Below are 19,059 nucleotides of genomic sequence, written 5' to 3' on the forward strand. Positions count from 1 at the left end.
TCCCATATTAGGGAAGTTTTCAACTATAATCTCTTCAAATATTTTCTCAGTCTCTTTCTTTTTCTCTTCTTCTTCTGGGACCCCTATAATGCTAATGTTGGTACGTTTAATGTTGTCCCAGAGGTCTCTGAGACTGTCCTTAATTCTTTACATTTTTTTTCTTTATTCTTCTCTGCAGTAGTTATTTCCACTATTTTGTCTTCTAGGTCACTTATTCGTTCTTCTGCCTCAGTTATTCTGCTATTGATCCCTTCTAGATAATTTTAAATTTCATTTATTGTGTTGTTTGTCACTGTTTGTTTGCTCTTTAATTCTTCTAGGTCCTTGTTAAACGTTTCTTGTATTTTCTCCACTCTATTTCCAAGACTTTGGATCATCTTTACTCTCAGTACTCTGAATTCTTTTTCATGTAGACTTTTATTTCCTCTTTATTTGTTAGGTCTGGTGGGCTTTTACCTCGCTCCTTCATCTGCTGTGTGTTTGTCTTCTCATTTAACTTACTGTGTTTAGGGTCTCCTTTTCGCAGGCTGCAGGTTTGTAGTTGCCGTTGTTTTTGGTGTCTGTCCCAAGTGGTAAGGTTGGTTCAGTGGGTTGTATAGGCTTCCTGGTGGAGGGACCAGTGCCTGGATCTTGTCTTTATAGTGGGCAGGTCCACGTCTGGTGGTTTGTTTTGGGGTGTCTGTGGCCTTATTATGATTTTAGGAAGCCTCTCTGCTAATGGGTGGGGTTGTGTTCCTGTCTTGCTAGTTGTTTGGCATAGGGTGTCCAGCACAGTAGCTTGCTGGTCGTTGAGTGGAGCTGGGTCTTGGCGTTGAGATGGAGATCTCTGGGAGATTTTTGCTGTTTTATATTACGTGGAGCTGGGAGATCTCTTGTGGACCAGTGCCCTGAACTTGGGTCACCCACCTCAGAGGCACAGCCCTGACACCTAGCTGGAGAACCAAGAGCCTGTCATCCACACGTCTTAGAATAAAAGGGAGAAAAGAAAGAAAGAAAGAAAGAAGAAGATAAAATAAAATACAATAACATTATTAAATTAAAAAATTATTATAAAAATTTTTAAAAAGTAATAAAAAAAAAAGGAAAGAAGAGAGCAACCAAACCAAAAACAAATCCACCAATGATAATAAGCGCTAAAAACTATAGTAAAAAAAAGAGAAAAAGAAAAATAATCCAGACAGACAGAACCCTAGGACAAATGGTAAAAGCAAAGCTATAGAGACAAAACCACACATGGAAGCATACACATACACATTCACAAAAAGACAAAAAGGGAAAAAAAAAATATCGTTGCTCCCAAAGTCCACCTCCTCAATTTGGGATGATTCGTTGTGTATTCAGGTATTCCACAGATGCAGGGTACATCAAGTTGATTACGGAGATTTAATCCGCTGCTCCTGAGGCTGCTGGGAGGGATTTCCCTTTCTCTTCTTTATTCGCACAGCTCCCGGGGTTCTGCTTTGGATTTGGACCCGCCTCTGCGTGTAGGAAGCCGGAGGGCGTCTGTTCTTCGCTCAGACAGGATGCGATTAAAGGAGCAGCTGCTTGGGGGGCTCTGGCTCACCCAGGCCAGGGAGGGAGGGGTATGGAGTTCGTGGTGAGCCTGCTGCGGCAGAGGCCGGCGTCACGTTGCACCAGCCTGATGCACGCCGTGCGTTCTCGCAGGGAAGTTGTCCATGGATCCCGGGATGCTGGCAGTGGTGGGCTGCACAGCCTCCCTGGAAGGGGTGTGTGGATAGTGACCTGTGCTCGCACACAGGCTTCTTGGTGGTGGCAGCAGCAGCCTTAGCATCTCATGCCCGTCTCTGGGGTCCGTGCTGTTAGCCGCGACTCGCGCCCGTCTCTGGAACTCATTTAAGCAGCACTCTGAATCCCCTCTCCTCGCGCACCAGGAAACAAAGAGGGAAGAAAATATCTCTTGCCTCTTCGGCAGGTCCAGACTCTTCCCAGGACTCCCTCCCAGCTAGCCATGGTGCACTAACCCCCTGCATGCTGTGTTCACGCAGCCAACCCCAGTCCTCTCCCTGGGCTCCGACCGAAGCCCGAGCCTCAGCTCCCAGCCCCACCCACCCTTGTGGGTGAGCAGACAAGCCTCTCGGGCTGGTGAGTGCCAGTCGGCACCGATCCTCTGTGCGGGAATCTGTCCGCTTTGCCCTCCGCACCCCTGTTGCTGTGCTCTCCTCCGCGGCTCCGAAGCTTCCCCCTCCGCCACCCGCAGTCTCCGCCCACGAAGGGGCTTCCTAGTGTGTGGAAACCTTTCCTCCTTCACAGCTCCCTCCCACTGGTACAGGTCCCATCCCTATTCTTTTGTCTCTGTTTTTTTCTGTTTTCTTTTGCCCTACCCAGGTACATGGGGAGTTTCTTGCCTTTTGGGAGGTCTGAGGTCTTCTGCCAGCATTCAGTAGGTGTTCTGTAGAAGTTGTTCCACATGTAGATGTATTTCTGATGTATTTGTGGGGAGGAAGGTGATCTCCACGTCTGACTCTTCTGCCATCTTCTCTCCTTTTCTATATCAGTTATTTTCTAAATGTCCCAAGTGATTCTAACATATAGGAAGTTGAGAACCACTCACCTGAATAACAGGTTTCTTGATTTGTAAGTACTATTCATTCATTTGGTCAATAGCTATGGGTGTCTATTATAAAGGTAGAAAACTGGCAGCCCTGGCATATTTTGTCTTTGGCCCACAGAGTGTTTTCAAAAAATTTTAGAGTTTAGACAATACTTTTAAAATTGGGAGAGTTATCATAAACATTGGGATACTGAGGTCCTCTTGAAAAGAATGAAAGATCTGGCAAGGCTGGGCCTATGTTCTTGCAAGACAAAACTTGGCTAGAACTGAACTGCAGGTGCCCCTTCTAGACGGAAAAGGAGAATCCACTTTGCTGTAGTTCTCACCACTCCCTACAGCTCTCTCACAGAGGCTGAGCGTCAACTGCCATGTATTGTATCATTTGCACAGCTGTTAGTATTACTGTTTCAATACTAGAAAACAACTTCTTTGAAGCAACTATCTCATGCCTCTCCCCTAACCGCCCCCCTCCACTCCCAACAGGGCTCACTGTTGAATTAGAAAATGTTTCTCTGGGTCAAAGATCCAGGCATCCAGCCCACTCTACTCATTTATGTTTTCTGACTGGCTTCTGTGGTAATATGAGTTTGCAGCCCCTGGCCTAATATATGGCAAGCACTGTGTTAGATCCTAGGGATATAGAAGAATGAGGTTCAGTGCCATTTTGGAGGAAGTCACGCTTAATTAGGGAATGAAGACATATTAAAAAGTACTGCAAGAAAAAAAAAAAAGAAAGAAAAAACAAAAAATGCCATCAAAAGAGGAGAACGATGCTTGTTAGAATAGAAGACGTAGCATTTGAGTTGGATCTAGAAAGATGAATTGGGAGTTTTTTCCAGGCAGAAAGGCAAAGAAGCCATTTTAGGCCAACAAAACAGCAATCCCAAAATACAAACATATGAAAGCCCAGCGTGGTCAGAAATTAACACATGGGAAATGAGAGAAAGGGTCTGGAGATGAAACTGTGGAGTAAGTTTGGAATAGAGGAGGTTGGCTTTGTGTAAGTTCCCAAGGGTTTTTTCATTCTGTCTTTAAGATAATGGGAAAGGTATTAAAAGTCTTTAATCAAAGAGTGACACGATCACATTTCTATTTCTATTATCAGAAAGAGAAATCTGAGAGCAATGTGAAGATTAACTGGGAGGGTGAGATGAGTAACAGTGGGGAACCTGAACAATGAAAGTAGCAATAGGATCAGATTTGAGAGACATCTGGGAGGTATAACTGGCAGGGCGTGGAAGCATACAGGAAATAGAGAGGAACAACCCAGGATGTTTCACTTATCGTGTAAAAATCGAGAAGATATTTTAGTTGCTAGAAGAGAAATTTAAAATAATGACTCATCACTGACTTGAGTTGATGTTAAAGTGACTTAATATTTAACCTCAAGCTATAAAGCATCGTCACAAGGCTGTTCCACCCCCCACCCCTAACCCCTTTTTGGTCTTACAAATAAACATGCTTATAATTTAGATACTTGAGTACATACCTGATTCTGCTGAACTTAGAGGATGACCTCCAAATTTTATTTCAGTCTGGCGGAGTTTAGTCATGTTTAGCAGCTGTGTGACTTGTGGAACATCTGTCGTTAGTTGGCAGCTTCGTGGAATGATGTCTGTAGGTTCATCTGTTGGAAAGGGAACACCATATCCAGTTGAAAATAAAGACTACCATTCATTCCCCAAATGTAAGCCATTTCTGTGAAATGGACATATCTCATAAATGAAATCAATTAAATTTAAACATTTTAGAGTATAACTTCAGATGAGTTACTCAACCTTACAGGCTTGGTTTTCTCATCTGTAAAATGAGCATGATAATTTTAATGTTCACTTGCTAGGACTATAGAAAGGATTAAATGAGGTAGAGTACTTAACATATGGAACAGGTTCAGAGACTTCTGCAATAAATGAGAGCACTGACTGGAAAATTTTATATTTGTTTTTTAATACTAGAGTGGTACTTGAATGAAGAACTAGCTAGGTATGCTCCAAGAAAGGTTTCTGGGAGTACAGTGGTTCATTTATACAAGGTCAATAAGTACAATGACATTACTGAACAAGCACCTAGAGCCATTATATGAGTCAATTTTTAAACTTTTTATTTTGAAATAATTTTAGACTTACAGAAAAGTTACAAAAGTAGTACACAGTTCCAATATACCCTTTACCCAGCTTCCCCTAATGTTAACATCCTACCTTCAAATACTTTCAAAGAAAAAAATAGTTTAATTAAAATAGTATTTTCATTATTATAGTTTGTATTTCCAATGAGATTTAATATTGTTCATATATGTTTATATGGATATTTGTTTTCATTATAGTAAATTTTCTGTTCATGTTCTTAACCCATTTTACTTTTATAGCATTTAAAAAAGTTATTTATATGATCTATTTTGTGGCAAAGATATTAAGCTTTGTCATATGTAGCAAGTAGGAATTAAGTTGCTATTAGCATTCCAAAAAGCAATTTTACTGTGTACATCAAAAGCCTTAAAAATGTCCAAGGCATTTTACTCAGTAATTTCACTTTATGAATCTATTCTAAAGTAAACAAATCAGAAACTCAGATGAAGATCTATGTAAATAAGTGTTTATAATTTCTGAAAAATGAAGCAACTGGAATTTTCAGTAAAGAGTCACAGAAAATTGTATTTATGAAGATAGCTTGATGATATGGGAAAGGCTCAAGACAGGAAGTTAAAAGAAAGTAACGTATCCAAAACTCTATCTCAACTTAACGATTTTAGAAAATCGTTAAATAAAATGTATGAATGGCAAAAGGACTAGAAGGAAATACACCAAAATGTAAAATAACTTTTCACGATTAGCTTAAGCATAGTTTTTATTTTCTTCTTCAGAATAATTTGTGTTTAATTTTTATTAGGAAAGAGTTTCTATTTTTAGAATCTAGTGGAAAAATCTGGTGTGTGTATACGTGAATGTGAGTAGTAAGAAAAATTCAAGCAAATTCATCCCTCAAAAACATCCTTAGGTATGTATAAACTCTAACCATGTATATATTATAAAGGCAAATGATGTTAGGGTTTTGTACATCCAAGCCATGGCAATTCCCTAATTAGATCTTAATGTCCTAATCTTGAAAAGGAAAATGAATCATTTAGCTAAAAACTTAAATGCTCATCAGCAGTGTCATGGTTTCTAAATATCCTAATGCTCCAGTAACTACAAATGCCACTGGGTTTACGAATCTTAGTTTTCAGGTATTCTTTGTCCATTCATTTCTTATTTGTCATCAACATTTAGTAAAGTAATTGAGTAAATGAATTCTCAAAATAGAAAACTTTTGGAAAATAAGTAGACTAACTCCAGATGTATATCTGACATGTCATTTCAGACTTCTCTGAGGTAGAAAAAGATAATTTCCACATCAATGCAAATATTGATAAACTAAGATTTTATATTAATAGAGGAGAGAATTCTGTAGGCTAATAAGATTCTGAATCCTATGAAGAGAAAACATGGAAACTTTAGCTCATAGGGCTTGTGTGGATGTATAATGCCACACAAAGTTTGAACTGTATCCAAAAGAAAAGCTGAGTTTCCAACTAACAAGGGACAGACAGCAAATTCTGGTAACCAAAACTCCATAAGCTTTTATGAAAGATAGAACAAGGCAGAGACTATTACAAAACTCTAATCTGAATCCTACAGGAATGTGGTTGACATGCAAATCAGATTTCACATTAAAAGGCTCAAATCCCCTCTGCATCATTTTTCCTTTCTCTGTATCTACTCTCTCTTTGCTCTCAGAACGTCTCACTATTTATTGGATTATTAATTGAGGGAAACTGTGGGCAGTATAAAACCTTCAATAAAAGAAGAAATCCAAGAAAAAAAAGTACTGATTATTTTAAAATAGAGCCTAATCATTCAGCAACTACTGTCAAACTTTGAGACTTTGTAGAGAAAGTCTCATTTGTGAGAAAGAGGAAAGGGGCCTTAGTTTCATTTTTGCGATGCCAAACTATGAAGGAGCTTTAAACCTGGTAGTTGGATGTTCTGATAGACATAAATAGAACTTAATTCATCTCCCCACTAAACAACCCCCTTCTCCAGGCCCAATTACTAGGTTATGTTATTTTATTTTTTAAGCATTTACAACTTAATTTAAAAATAAGGATTAATTCTGAAAACAGCATAGATCCTAAATAAAAATTAAATCGTGCTGAACTGTGAGTATTAGAGGGCATGGTCTGCCTGTATCATTCATTTACTCATTTTATCATTCAGTAAATACTTATTGAGCCTCTACTATGTGCCAGGCCCTCATTTTCATCTAGTGGCTGGGAATGCAGTGGTGAGGCAGAGTGACTCTGTGCCGGCCTTACTGAAGCTTATACCTAGCAGAGAATATGAAACAAGTTATACCACAAATATTTAAATTATAATTGTGTTAAGTGCTCTGAAAGAAAAGTTCAAGACGTTATAAAAGAAGCAATGGGGGAATCCAACATCACAGCGTGTTAGGGAAAGAGACATTTAAGCCGAGTCATAAAGGATAAGTAGTTATTCAGGTAGAGGAAAGAGCTTTTGAAGACTCTGAAGGCAGAAAGACTTTGGAGCATTCTAGGAAGTGGAAGAAAGATAGTTCTGCCAAACAGAATAGTGAGAGAATCCCAATGATATCTTTACTACAACACCTGGTTCAAAGGGGTTGCTTAATAAATGGTCATGAACAAAAGCCCCTTTTAAACAGCCAACCTAGACTAAATGCAGCTGTCCAGTCTTCCATTTCTCTTCTCTGGTTGTTCTTTGTTCAGCTATATCCTGAAAAGTACTGCATGCACATTTTATTTGGATAGCACATCTTTCTCCCCAGAGGGCAAGTAACAAATCAAGCTGGCAATCAGATATTAAGGGACCAAGGCCTGTCTGCCTTGTTCTTTCAGACAAGTTCTATCTTCCGGAAGGAACTGTGTATGGAACGGTGCAGACTGCTTGATTAACATCTGAAAAATGATACAATCGAATTTAAACTGCTTTTGCTAACACATCTGAAAGAACATAATGTTGGCTGGAATGGTTAGTTCAGAATGGCAATAGTATATGAAGGAGAAAGCTATGAGAAAGCTGACAGATTTGCTCATGTAGCATCCAAACACAACCAGATGGTAGTTTCTGTTGATGTCTTTGCTCCCAGTATGAGATAGTGTATTATTGCAATGTTTGAGTAACTTTTTAACCCTGTTCTCCTTTCTTTAGCCATAAAGTCATAATAAAATGAACCATTCTATAGGTGTTTAATACCCCGATGAAGATCTTAACTAGCTTTAAAAATTAAGTCATCAATTTAAATACATATATACAGCACTTTATGCATTAAAAACCACCATCCCGGGCCTCCCTGGTGGCACAGTGGTTGAGAGTCCGCCTGCCGATGCAGGGGACATGGGTTCGTGCCCCAGTCTGGGAAGATCCCACATGCCGTGGAGCGGCTAGGCCCCTGAGCCATGGCTGCTGAGCCTGCGTGTCTGGAGCCTGTGCTCCGCAACGGGAGAGGCCACAACAGTGAGAGGCCCACATACCCGAAAAAAAACAAAAAAACAAAAAAACCCACCATCCCCATTTTACTGGGGGGAAATGCCTTATAAAATAGTGAGATTTATAGACCTATTTCCACTTAAGGCTACTCATAATTCATTGCAGTTTAAGTAAGTACCAATTTTGTATAGTTCACTGATTCTGGACTCAACTATATTCATCTTACCTATCTGCAGTGCCTGGCACAGAGCCTTACTTATATCAAATCTCCCCTCTCTGAAACACCAGTGAGAGCCAAGCAGAAAACATAAAAGTTTCTAACTGCCAGGATATTTGTTTTTGTTTGGGCTGCTATAACAGAATACTGCAGACTGAGTGGCTTATAAATAATAAATTTATTTCTTATAGTTCTAGGGGCTGAGAAGCCCAAGATCAAGGCACCAGCAGGTCTGATGTCTGATGAGGGTCCTATTCCTGGTTCTTAGATGGCTTCCTGCTAAAACCTCACATGGTGGAAAGGGAGAGGGAGCTTTCTGGGATCTCTTTTATTAGGGCACATATAAATTCTAGGGGGACACATTTAATCTATAACAATTTTGGTACAAAGTTGGTTCATTTTTTGCTTGTTCATTCATTCACTTACCATACAACTATCAGATTTTCTCTGGGCCTGACATGGATTTAAATCCCTGCTTTATGGAGTTTACTGTATAAATGTGGAAAGATTTTTAAGAAGCAGTATATGATTGTGGTTAAAAGCACAGATTCTGGAGCAAGGCATCCTGGGTTCACATTCTGGCTCTACCAAGTGGTTGTATGATCCTAGCATTGTAATTTACCTTGCTGTGCCCTGCTCTCCTTATCTGTGAAACATGGATATAAAAATAACACTTTCCTCATATGGTTACTGTGACGATTAAATGAGCTTAATGTATACAAGAGGATAAGAATAGTGCCTGGTACACAGCAAGTGCTATATAAATGTTTACTATTAATAATAGACAAATACTTATGTAAATTATTTCATTCCAATGGTGACAAAACCACCACATCTTAGTATGTGTGTTTTTGTTTTGTTTTTAATAATAAAATAAAGGAACTACACAAAAACTTGGCTATCTTGAATGAATCATTCCATTGAAGCTTTTTTAGAAAAAATGAGGAGAAATTCATTTTAACCTAAAATTAAGCATTTTAAGATAAAACACTCAGTGGCATATAGTATACTCACAATGTACTTACCCATTAACGCGTATCTCCCCATTCTCTCTGGCCCCCAGTCCGTGGCAGCCACAAATCTACAATCTTGTCTCTATAGATTTATCTATTCTGGATATTTCATATAAATGGAATCAAACAATATGTGTCCTTTTGTGTCTGTGTGAATAGTACTTACCAAATTTTGTTAAACCATTCATCCACGGATGGACATGTGGTCTGTTTCCACATTTTGGCTATCATAGATAATGCGGTTATAAACATGCATGTACATGTATCTGCTTTCCATTTTGTGGGGTATATACTTAGGAGTGGAATTGCAGGGTTATATGGCAATTCTGTGTTTAACTTTTTAAGGAACTGCCAAAATGTTTTCCACACTGGGACAACAATTCTGCATTCCCATCAGCAATGTATGAAGGTTCCAATTTCTCTCCACACTTGCTAACACTTACTTTCCATTAAAAAAATTATAGCCGTCTTAGTGGGTGTAAAGTGGTAACTCACCGTGGTTTTAATTTGTATTTCCCTAATGACCAATGATGTTTAGCATTTATGTTTGTTGCCTGACATTTGTATTATCTTCTTTTGTATATCTCTTTTGGAGATATATTTAAGTCTTTTGACCATGTTAAAAAATTGGGTTGTCATTTTGTTGTTGTGTTATATATTCCAGATACTAGAATACATCAGAATATATATGTACACTTTATTTAAGAACCAGAATATATATTCTATCAGATACATGATTTACAAATATTTTCTCCCAATCTGTAGGCTGTCTTTTCACTTTCTTGATAATGTCATTTGATATACAAAGTTTTTAATTTTGATAAAGTATAAGATATCTATTTTGAAAATTTTGTTGGTATGCTTTTTTTTTTTTGCGTTACGCGGGCCTGTCACTGTTGTGACCTCTCCCATTGCGGAGCACAGGCTCCGGACGCGCAGGCTCAGCGGCCATGGCTCACGGGCCCAGCCGCTCCGCGGCATGTGGGATCCTCCCGGACTGGGGCACGAACCCGTGTCCCTTGCATCGGCAGGCGGACTCTCAACCACTGCGCCACCAGGGAAGCCCTGTTGCTATGCTTTTGGTATCATATCTAAGAATCTATTGCCAAAACCAAGGTCATGAAGATTTATCTCTATTTTTTCCCAAGACTTTAATGGTTTAACCTCTTACATTTAGGTCACTGATCCATTTTGAGTCAATATTTATATATTGTGTGAAGTAGGGTTCCAACTTCATTTTTTTGGACGTGGATATGTAACTGTCCCTGAACTGTTTGTTGAAGAGACTATTCTCTCCCCATTGAACGCTCTTGGCATCCTTGTCAAAATCAGATGTATAAATTTATTTCTGGACTTAACTCTGCTCCATTGGTCTATATGTCAGTCCTAACAGCAAACTCCTTTGGTTTCTGTAACACTGAGGTAAGTTTTGAAATTGAGAAGTATGACTCCTCCAACTTTGTTCTTCTTTTTCAAGGATTTTTGGGTATTCAGGTCCTCTTGCAATGCCATATGAATTTGAGGATTAGTTTTTCCATTTCTGCAAAAAAGGCCATTGAAATGTTGACAGAGATTGAATTTAATCTCTAGATCTTTTTAGGTAATATTGAAAATCTTAACAATATCATGTCTTCCAATGCATGAATGTGTGATGTCTTTCCATTTATGTAGGTTTTCTTTAATTTGTTTTAACAATGTTTCATAGTTTTCAGTGTACAAGTCCTTATGCCCTTGATTAAATTTATTCCTAGGTATTTAATTATTTGGATGGTACTGTAAATGAAATTGTTATCCTTAGAAGTTTTGAGAAATAATGTTTTATTATAAATAATATTTATAATACTTAATTATAAAATATGTATTTTAATCAGAATAATTGAGTCTTGATATACAGATATTCATGACCCATTTCTGTGGGATCTACTGTTGGCTGCTGGGCACCTCTGCTATGCTGAGATCTTATCCCCTTTACTCCCCCTGGAGTGGTTTGCTAGGCAAGGGTATTTTGAGTTCAGCTCCTCTTTGGGAAGGAGTGGGAATGTAGCCTTAAACTGACAAGATTCGGATACGATGTGCACTAACCTCAACCTGGTGAGGAAAAGAGGTGGGAAAAAAACTCAAGAATGTTAATGATTAAAAACACTAAATCATTGCACTTATTGTGGAAGGTAAACTTGTGTAGCACTGAGAAAAGGACAGTCAGAGGCTTGGTGTCGAGTTCCGCCTTCTGTACCCTTGGCACAAGATGCCTCATTTCCATGGGCCTTGTTTTCCTTATCTGTATAATTAAGACATTGGATTAGATATCTCTAGGGCCCTTTCCTGATCAATCAGTCTATCAAGGCAAGACATCAGCATTTCTAATTTTTTCTGTGGCCTCTGAACAGATGGTTTTCTTCACATTGCTAGACACCCAATAAAGGTTTACTGTATAGAGACAGTAAATGAATGGATAATTGAACAATTAGCTAGCCCTTACTTCATTAATTCATCAAACATTTATGACAGGTTACTGGTGCCAGCTCATGTGCTAGAGATAAAAATGTGGAGATCTCCCCCCCCCCAAAAAAAACAGTGGAGATCTAGTCTATGCCCTCAAAGTACTCTCAGTCTTAAATCATAGTTTTAATTCTTCTCTTCTTGCATTTCTAAACACAGAACACATACTCCCCAGTCCTGATCTTTTAGAGAGAACAATGAACTGGGGAGACTGGGGAGTCAGGAGATGTGTAAAACTGTCATTGGCATAGCATAAGTTCATGCTTAATGGATCATTACTTGTTCTTTTCTCTCATCTGTTCTCTTTTCTCTCCTTTGTCTTTCTCTTATCTATCTACACATATAGTGTGTTTTTTAAAAAATGCAGAATGATACAAGTTAATCAATAATTCAGTCATGCAAATGCCAGTCTATGTCCCCTTGGGAACCATAAAAGTAATAAACTAAATTGAATCAGCATGCTTTACTACTTGTCCAACATAAGTCATTCCTCTGGGCAACTAAAAAACTGGTTAATTGCCATTTTAGGTTCCAATAACTCACTTTCTATTATATTCCACTGTGTAACAGAGAACAGCAAGGGAATTAGGCAACATTTCCTAGCTTAGGTGAGTTTGAGAAGTCCTAGAGTGAAATGGTAGCAGTTTAAATAAGCCAAGGACCACACAGTACTGAGCTTAAGTACACAGTTAATATAATATTTTAAAACTGAACCTGAGAATGGAATGTAAGAAACACATAAAAAAAGTTTCCTTGGATAAAAGTCTCAACACTATGACTGAGTAATCTGTTTCTGCAGAATAGAATGACCCCTCTCTTTCAGTAAGAAAGATAAAGGGACATTCATCATTTATTGTAATACAGATACCCTCAACACAGCCACTTACCAAATCCTCGAATTCTTATTACATGACATCTCTTGTATATTTCCTTTTAAAATTTCCCCTCTTTTCTATCCTTCCATGAGAGGCAGTGCGCTGTAGTAATTAGGAGTATAAATTCTGGAGTCCGACTGCCAGGGTTTAAATCCTGTCTCTACTACTTAGCAGTTATGTGACACTGGGCACATATCCTGACTTCTCTGTGCCTCAGTTTCCCTATCTATAAAATGGGGATAGTAGTACTATCCGTCTTGTAGAGTTGTTATAAATATTAATCTAATCTAACTTCATATATGTAAAGTGTTTATAACAGCCACTGCTTCTATCATCATCATCATCACGATTATTACTTCTGCTGCCAACCTCCTTGACCACGGACACTCAGTTTGCCCCATACTGTGTAATCCTTTGTCCTTTTTTATCTGTCTTCAGAATGAACTCTTATATTGTTAACTTTTCTATTGTCTATAATTATACAGTGAACTCTGAGGACAGGAGCCTGTTCTACATTTTTATGTCACCCAAAGTATGAAGCCTAATAATGCAATACTATATTATACCATACCCCCCACCTCTGCCATGTACCATACTGAACTCCCCGTTCCTTGAACACATCGGATCGTTTCATAATGCCAGGCCTTTATACATATATGCTCTTTCTTCTGCCTGAAATGCTTTATCTTCTCATTGTCCACTTTCATAACTTGGAAAATTTTTGTTTTTATTTTAGCAGGCAGCTTGGAAAGTTTATTTCTCTAGGTAACTATAGACCAGACACTGGGATATAGATAGATACTGATCCACAAAGTCATATTCACTGGTCTGTGGTGAAAATGTGAGACTTTATTCTGAAATTTAGAACTTCTCACGTGTGTATGTGTAAATGTCCTTGCATTTAGTGAAACAATCAGAATAACTGTAGCTTTTCTTATTTGTTTGCTTGTTTTAACGCACTGATTTGGCAAATTCAAAAGGTGTCATCACTATGCTAGTACTCAAGTTTTTCTTAACCTGACAGATCTGTGAAATCCAAGCGCCCCATCAAGTGGCTCTCTCCAGTAAATGGTCAATGCTCCAGCCTCTTCCCTCACTGTCTGTCAAGCCCATTAGACAAACTTCCACCAGGTACTATAAATTACACATACATGTAAGTTTCCCTGTGAGACCCTGAGCTCCTTGAAGCAGGGGCTGTGCTCATCCCAGTGCCTGATGTGTAGAAGGCAGACAAATGTTTAGCATCTACACACTATATTATAGTTTATGTCTTTTCATATATATTTTGTATTTGGTTGTATCTTTACCACAACCTTATAGTAATTATTGAGCAAACAAAGCACAGAGATATTCAAAACTCAAACAAAACCACAAACTTAGTACATGATCAAAGCAATAGACTGTGGAAATATTAATCGAAATCTTTAGGCTCTACAATATCAATTTAATTTCTCCAAGATGTACTTGATTTACATACATTATACTTTCACTGAGACTATAATAATAGTATTTATCTAACAAGGGAACAATTATTACCCTCATTTTACTAATGAGGAAACTGAAGCACAGAGATAGGGTCAGTATTTGTACAAGGTTAAATACTGGCAGCTAAATGGGGTTATACTCCACAGTACCCTGAAGCACAGCATACTTCCCCAAGTCTGTTCAGAGCCTTTCAGGTGATCTGAGATGCCACATTCATAAGGCTTCTTTTCAGGCCTTCTGAAAACATGAAAGAAATTATGCCAGTTCTTGTTCTTTGGAAATAATTATAAATTATCCATTCACTTAAAATCTACTTATCAAACAAAATACGCATATATTGTTCAAAAATTCAGGTAGTACGGGACTTCCCTGGTGGTGCAGTGGTTAAGAATCTGCCTGCCTATGCAGGGGACATGGGTCCGAGCCCTGGTCCAGGAAGATTCCACATGCCATGAAGCAACTAAGCCCGTGCGCCACAACTACTGAGCCTGTGCTCTAGAGCCCGCGAGCCACAACTACTGGGCCCGTGTGCCACAACTACTGAAGCCGGCGCACCTAGAGCCCGTGCTCCGCAACAAGAGAAGCCACTGCAATGAGAAGCCCACGTACCGCAACGAAGAGTAGCCCCCACTCTCCACAACTAGAGAAAAGCCCGTGCGCAGCAACGAAGACCCAATGCAGCCAAAAATAAATAAATAAATTTATTAAAAAAAATTCAAGTAGTACTATAAAATTATGAGAAAAAAAAATCATACCATCATGCCCTAACTGCTGCCCTCCCACCTCACACATCCACCAGTCCTGCAATGCAGAGGCAACTATTTCCAAGCCTTTCATTTATATGTGCTAAATCTTCCGGTATTTACTTCTGTATTTATAAATGGTAGCTTTATATTGCCATTTCTGCACTTAATAGTTTTAGATGATATCTCTGATTTCCTATTTTGGAAAAAGAAAATTCAGCATTATTAAACCACTATAATACCTCCTCTCCTCTCTTTCTTCCCCACATACCCCAAACATGATTTTACATAATTTGGGGATAAGTTATTATTCAGTGTTTTAATTATTAAGACTGTGTAAAAAAATCGTGCCATTGTACATCTTAGAGTGGCAGTAATCCAAAACACTGACAACACCAAATGTGGGCAAGGATGTGGAACAACAGGGACTCTCATTCATTTCTGGTGGAATACAAAATGTTATAGCTGCTTTGGAAGACAGTTTGTCAGTTTCTTACAAAACTAAACATACTCTTAACATATGAACCAGCAACGTGCTCCTTGGTATTGACCCAAATGAGTTGAAAATTTATGTCCATACTGAAAACCTACACAAGAATGTTTATAGCAGTTTTATTTATAATTGCCAAAATGTGGAAGCAACCAATATATCCTTCAGGAGATGAATGGATAAGTAAACTGTGGTACATCCAGACAATGGAATATTATTCAGCACTAAAATGAAATGGGCTATAAAACTATGAAAAGACATGCAGGAACCTTAAATGCGTATTACTAAGTGAAAAAGTCATTCTGAAAGCTACATGCTACTTGATTCCAACTATGTGACATTCTGGAAAAGCCAAAACTATGGAGACAGTACAAAGATCAGTGGTTGCCAGCACTAATGGGGAGGGAAGGATGAACAGGTAGAGCACAGAAGACTTTTAGGGCAATGAAACTATTCTGTATGATGCTATAATTGTGGATACATGTCATTATTCATTTGTCAAAACCCACAGAATGTACAACACTGAGTGAACCCTAATATAAACTATGGACATTGGGTGACAATGATGTGTCAGTGTAGGTTCAAGTGTAAGGAATGTACCACTCTGGTATGGGTGGTCATAGATGGGGAGACTGCACGCGTGGGAACAAGGAGCATGTGGAAACCCTCTGTCCTTTCCACTCAATTTTGCTGTGAATCTAAAAATTCTATAAAAAATAAAACTGTTTAAAAAAGTGTTGTGGATTTTTTGATGATGGCCATTCTGACTGGTGTGAGGTGATACCTCATTGTAGTTCTGATTTGCATTTCTCTAATGAGTAGTGATGTTGAGCATCCTTTCATGTGTTTGTTGGCAATCTGTATATCTTCTTTGGAGAAATGTCTATTTAGGTCTTCTGCCCATTTTTGGATTGGGTTGTTTTGATATTGAGCTGCATGAGCTGCTTGTATATTTTGGAGATTAATCCTTTATAAATTGCTTTGTTTGCAAATATTTTCTCCCATTCTGAGGGTTGTCTTTTTGACATGGAAGCAACCTAAGTGTCCATCGACAGATGAATAGATAAAGAAAATGTGGCACATATATACAATGGACTATTACTCATCCATAAAAAGGAACGAAATTGAGTTATTTGTAGTGAGGTGGGTGGACCTAGAGCCTGTCATACAGAGTGAAGTAAGTCAGAAAGAGGAAAACAAATACCGTATGCTAACACATACATATGGAATCTAAAAAAAAAAAAAAAAAGGTTCTGAAGAACCTCAGGGCAGGACAGGAATAAAGATGCAGGCGTAGAATGTGGACTTGAGGACACGGGGAGGGGGAAGGGTAAGCTGGGACAAAGTGAGAGAGTAGCACGGACATATATACACTACCAAGTGTAAAAGGGATAGCTAGTGGGAAGCAGCTGCATAGCACAGGGAGATCAGCTTGGTGCTTGTGACCTAGAGGGGTGGGATAGGGAGGGTGGGAGGGATATGCAAGAGGGAGGAGATATGGAGATATATGTATACGTATAGCTGATTCACTTTGTTATACAGCAGAAACTAACACACCATTGTAAAGCAATTATACTCCAATAAAGATGTTAAAAAAAATGTTGTGCATATCTTAGCCACATGATATACTATGATTACATATCTTTTCTTGTGCATTTTTTTCCCCTTGTAGTTGATCACTGTTTTGTTTTGTCATGGGTTTTGCTACATTCCTAACATTAATTCTTCCCAAACTCCCCATCAGCACTGTAAAATCACAATTGATTTTGTTCAAACACACCATACTCTATCAGATACATTCTTTTCCTGAAGACTTTCCTCTTGGAAGCTCCATTTTTTTCTGGGAAAATACGGACTGACTGTTCTCTAGATGTGTTTTATAAGTGTCGTGCCTTGAATTCCTTTAACCATAATTCTGAAAATTTGCTTTGCTTTTCTATTGGATGAAATCTTCTGTTTCTTATAGGGCCCCCTATATGCCTTTTTCTTGATTTATTCCTTAATTTTTGTGGAGAATGTCTTCTGGATCTTTTCTGAGAAAGGATGTAAATAAATTTTTGAGACCTTGCATGTCTGCTAATATCTTCATTCTATACTCATTTAATTGGTAGACTGGATGGGTGTAGAATTCTAAATAATAATTTTTCTAAATAATTTCCCTTTGGCTTCTGAAGACATAGTTTCAAGGTCTTCTACCATTTAAGATTGCTGTATAAAGTCAGACATCATTCTTATTTGTAACCCTTTGTATATAACCACTGTATGTATTTAAAAAAATCCTGGAAGCTTAAAGGATCTTTTTTTTTTTCCCTCCTGTTCTGAAATTACACAATAGTGAGTCTTTTTTTTGATGAGTTATGTGTACTGAAAATATCTGGCCTTCAATTTTGGGAAATCTTATATTTCATCATTTCTGTTTTCTCTAGTCTCTCATCTTGGAATTCTATTACTCTGATGGTTAACCTCTTGTACTAACTTCTAATATTCTTAACATTTCCATCCTATTTTCAGTTTTTTGAACGTCTTCCTTTTTATTTTATATTTTTGGTTTTACATCTCCAGAGGAAGACAATACAATACAAAGTCTAAAAATAACTCTATAGTTTTTGATTTCAAGTGTGCAGCGTTCACTTGAAACTTACCAGGCATACCGGGAGACAACACCAAGACTAAAACAGGCAATAGAAACAGACCCACAGGAGAGTCACGTATTGGAATTATGAGCCATGGCCTTTAAAAATAACTCCGATTAATATATTTCAGGAATTAGATAACAAAATAAAGGATTTCAGTTGAGGAATGGAAACTATAAAAAAGAATGTAATAAAATTCTAGAATCAAAAAAATAATAACTGAAATTAAGAATGTTAAAGTATGTATTCATTCAGCTCCTTACTAAATAGCTAAAGAAATGCCTACATAGATGCTCCAAGAGAAATGTAGAATGATTCAAGCAGCACTACTGGAAATAGCCTAAAATGGAAAAATTAATTGTGGAATATACATTCAATGGCATACTATACAGTACTGAAGATCAGCACCAACATAAATGAATCTCTATGTGTACTGGGAAGAATGTATTTATGGAAGAGTATGTACCATATGATTCCATTTATATAAAGTTCAAAAATAGGTAATATTAATATGTGGTGTTAGAGGTAAGGATAGAGTTACCTCTCAGAAGAAGGAAGATGACTATGATTGGGATGGGACATAAAGAGGGCTTCTAGGCTGCTTATAATGTTCTATTTCTTGATCTGGGTGGTGGTTAACAAATGTGCTCACTTTATGGTAATTCCTCATGCTGTATGCCTACAATTTATAAATGTTTCTATATGTATATAAAAGTTTATAATATAATATACTTCAATAAAATGTTTACTGGAGTAAAGCAGGAAAAATTATTATTTTATAGATGCAATATATTTTCTTAACTCTGAGAAAAACATGTATCTATTCCTAACTTATCTATTTACTTCTTCCTATTAGTTTTGGTGTCTATCTACCATATATTCGATGTACCTGAGTTCAGGCACTCTACTTTAGCGTCTCTGGAGGATAAAGGTCCTGTTGCATGGTTATATGGAGTTGGAGAGGGGATCTGGGGTCCTATAGCAACCGATACAGAATTCTAACCAATCTACCTGTTTTTAGCCATACC

At 38.0% G+C, this 19,059-nt stretch overlaps 1 protein-coding gene across 2 annotated transcripts in view; it reads right to left on the bottom strand.

The window, feature by feature from the left end:
• The window catches only part of CFAP20DC (CFAP20 domain containing), a 349,870-nt gene that overhangs the window by 204,836 nt on the left and 125,975 nt on the right, over positions 1-19,059 (bottom strand). For both annotated transcript variants that reach the window (XM_060022783.1, XM_060022784.1), the window contains exon 7: positions 4,062-4,199. In XM_060022783.1, coding sequence (XP_059878766.1) covers positions 4,062-4,199 — 138 coding nt within the window. The remainder of the gene's footprint in view (positions 1-4,061; positions 4,200-19,059) is intronic.

The sequence above is a fragment of the Delphinus delphis genome, chromosome 10 (genome assembly GCF_949987515.2).
Source record: "Delphinus delphis chromosome 10, mDelDel1.2, whole genome shotgun sequence".
NCBI lineage: Eukaryota > Metazoa > Chordata > Mammalia > Artiodactyla > Delphinidae > Delphinus > Delphinus delphis.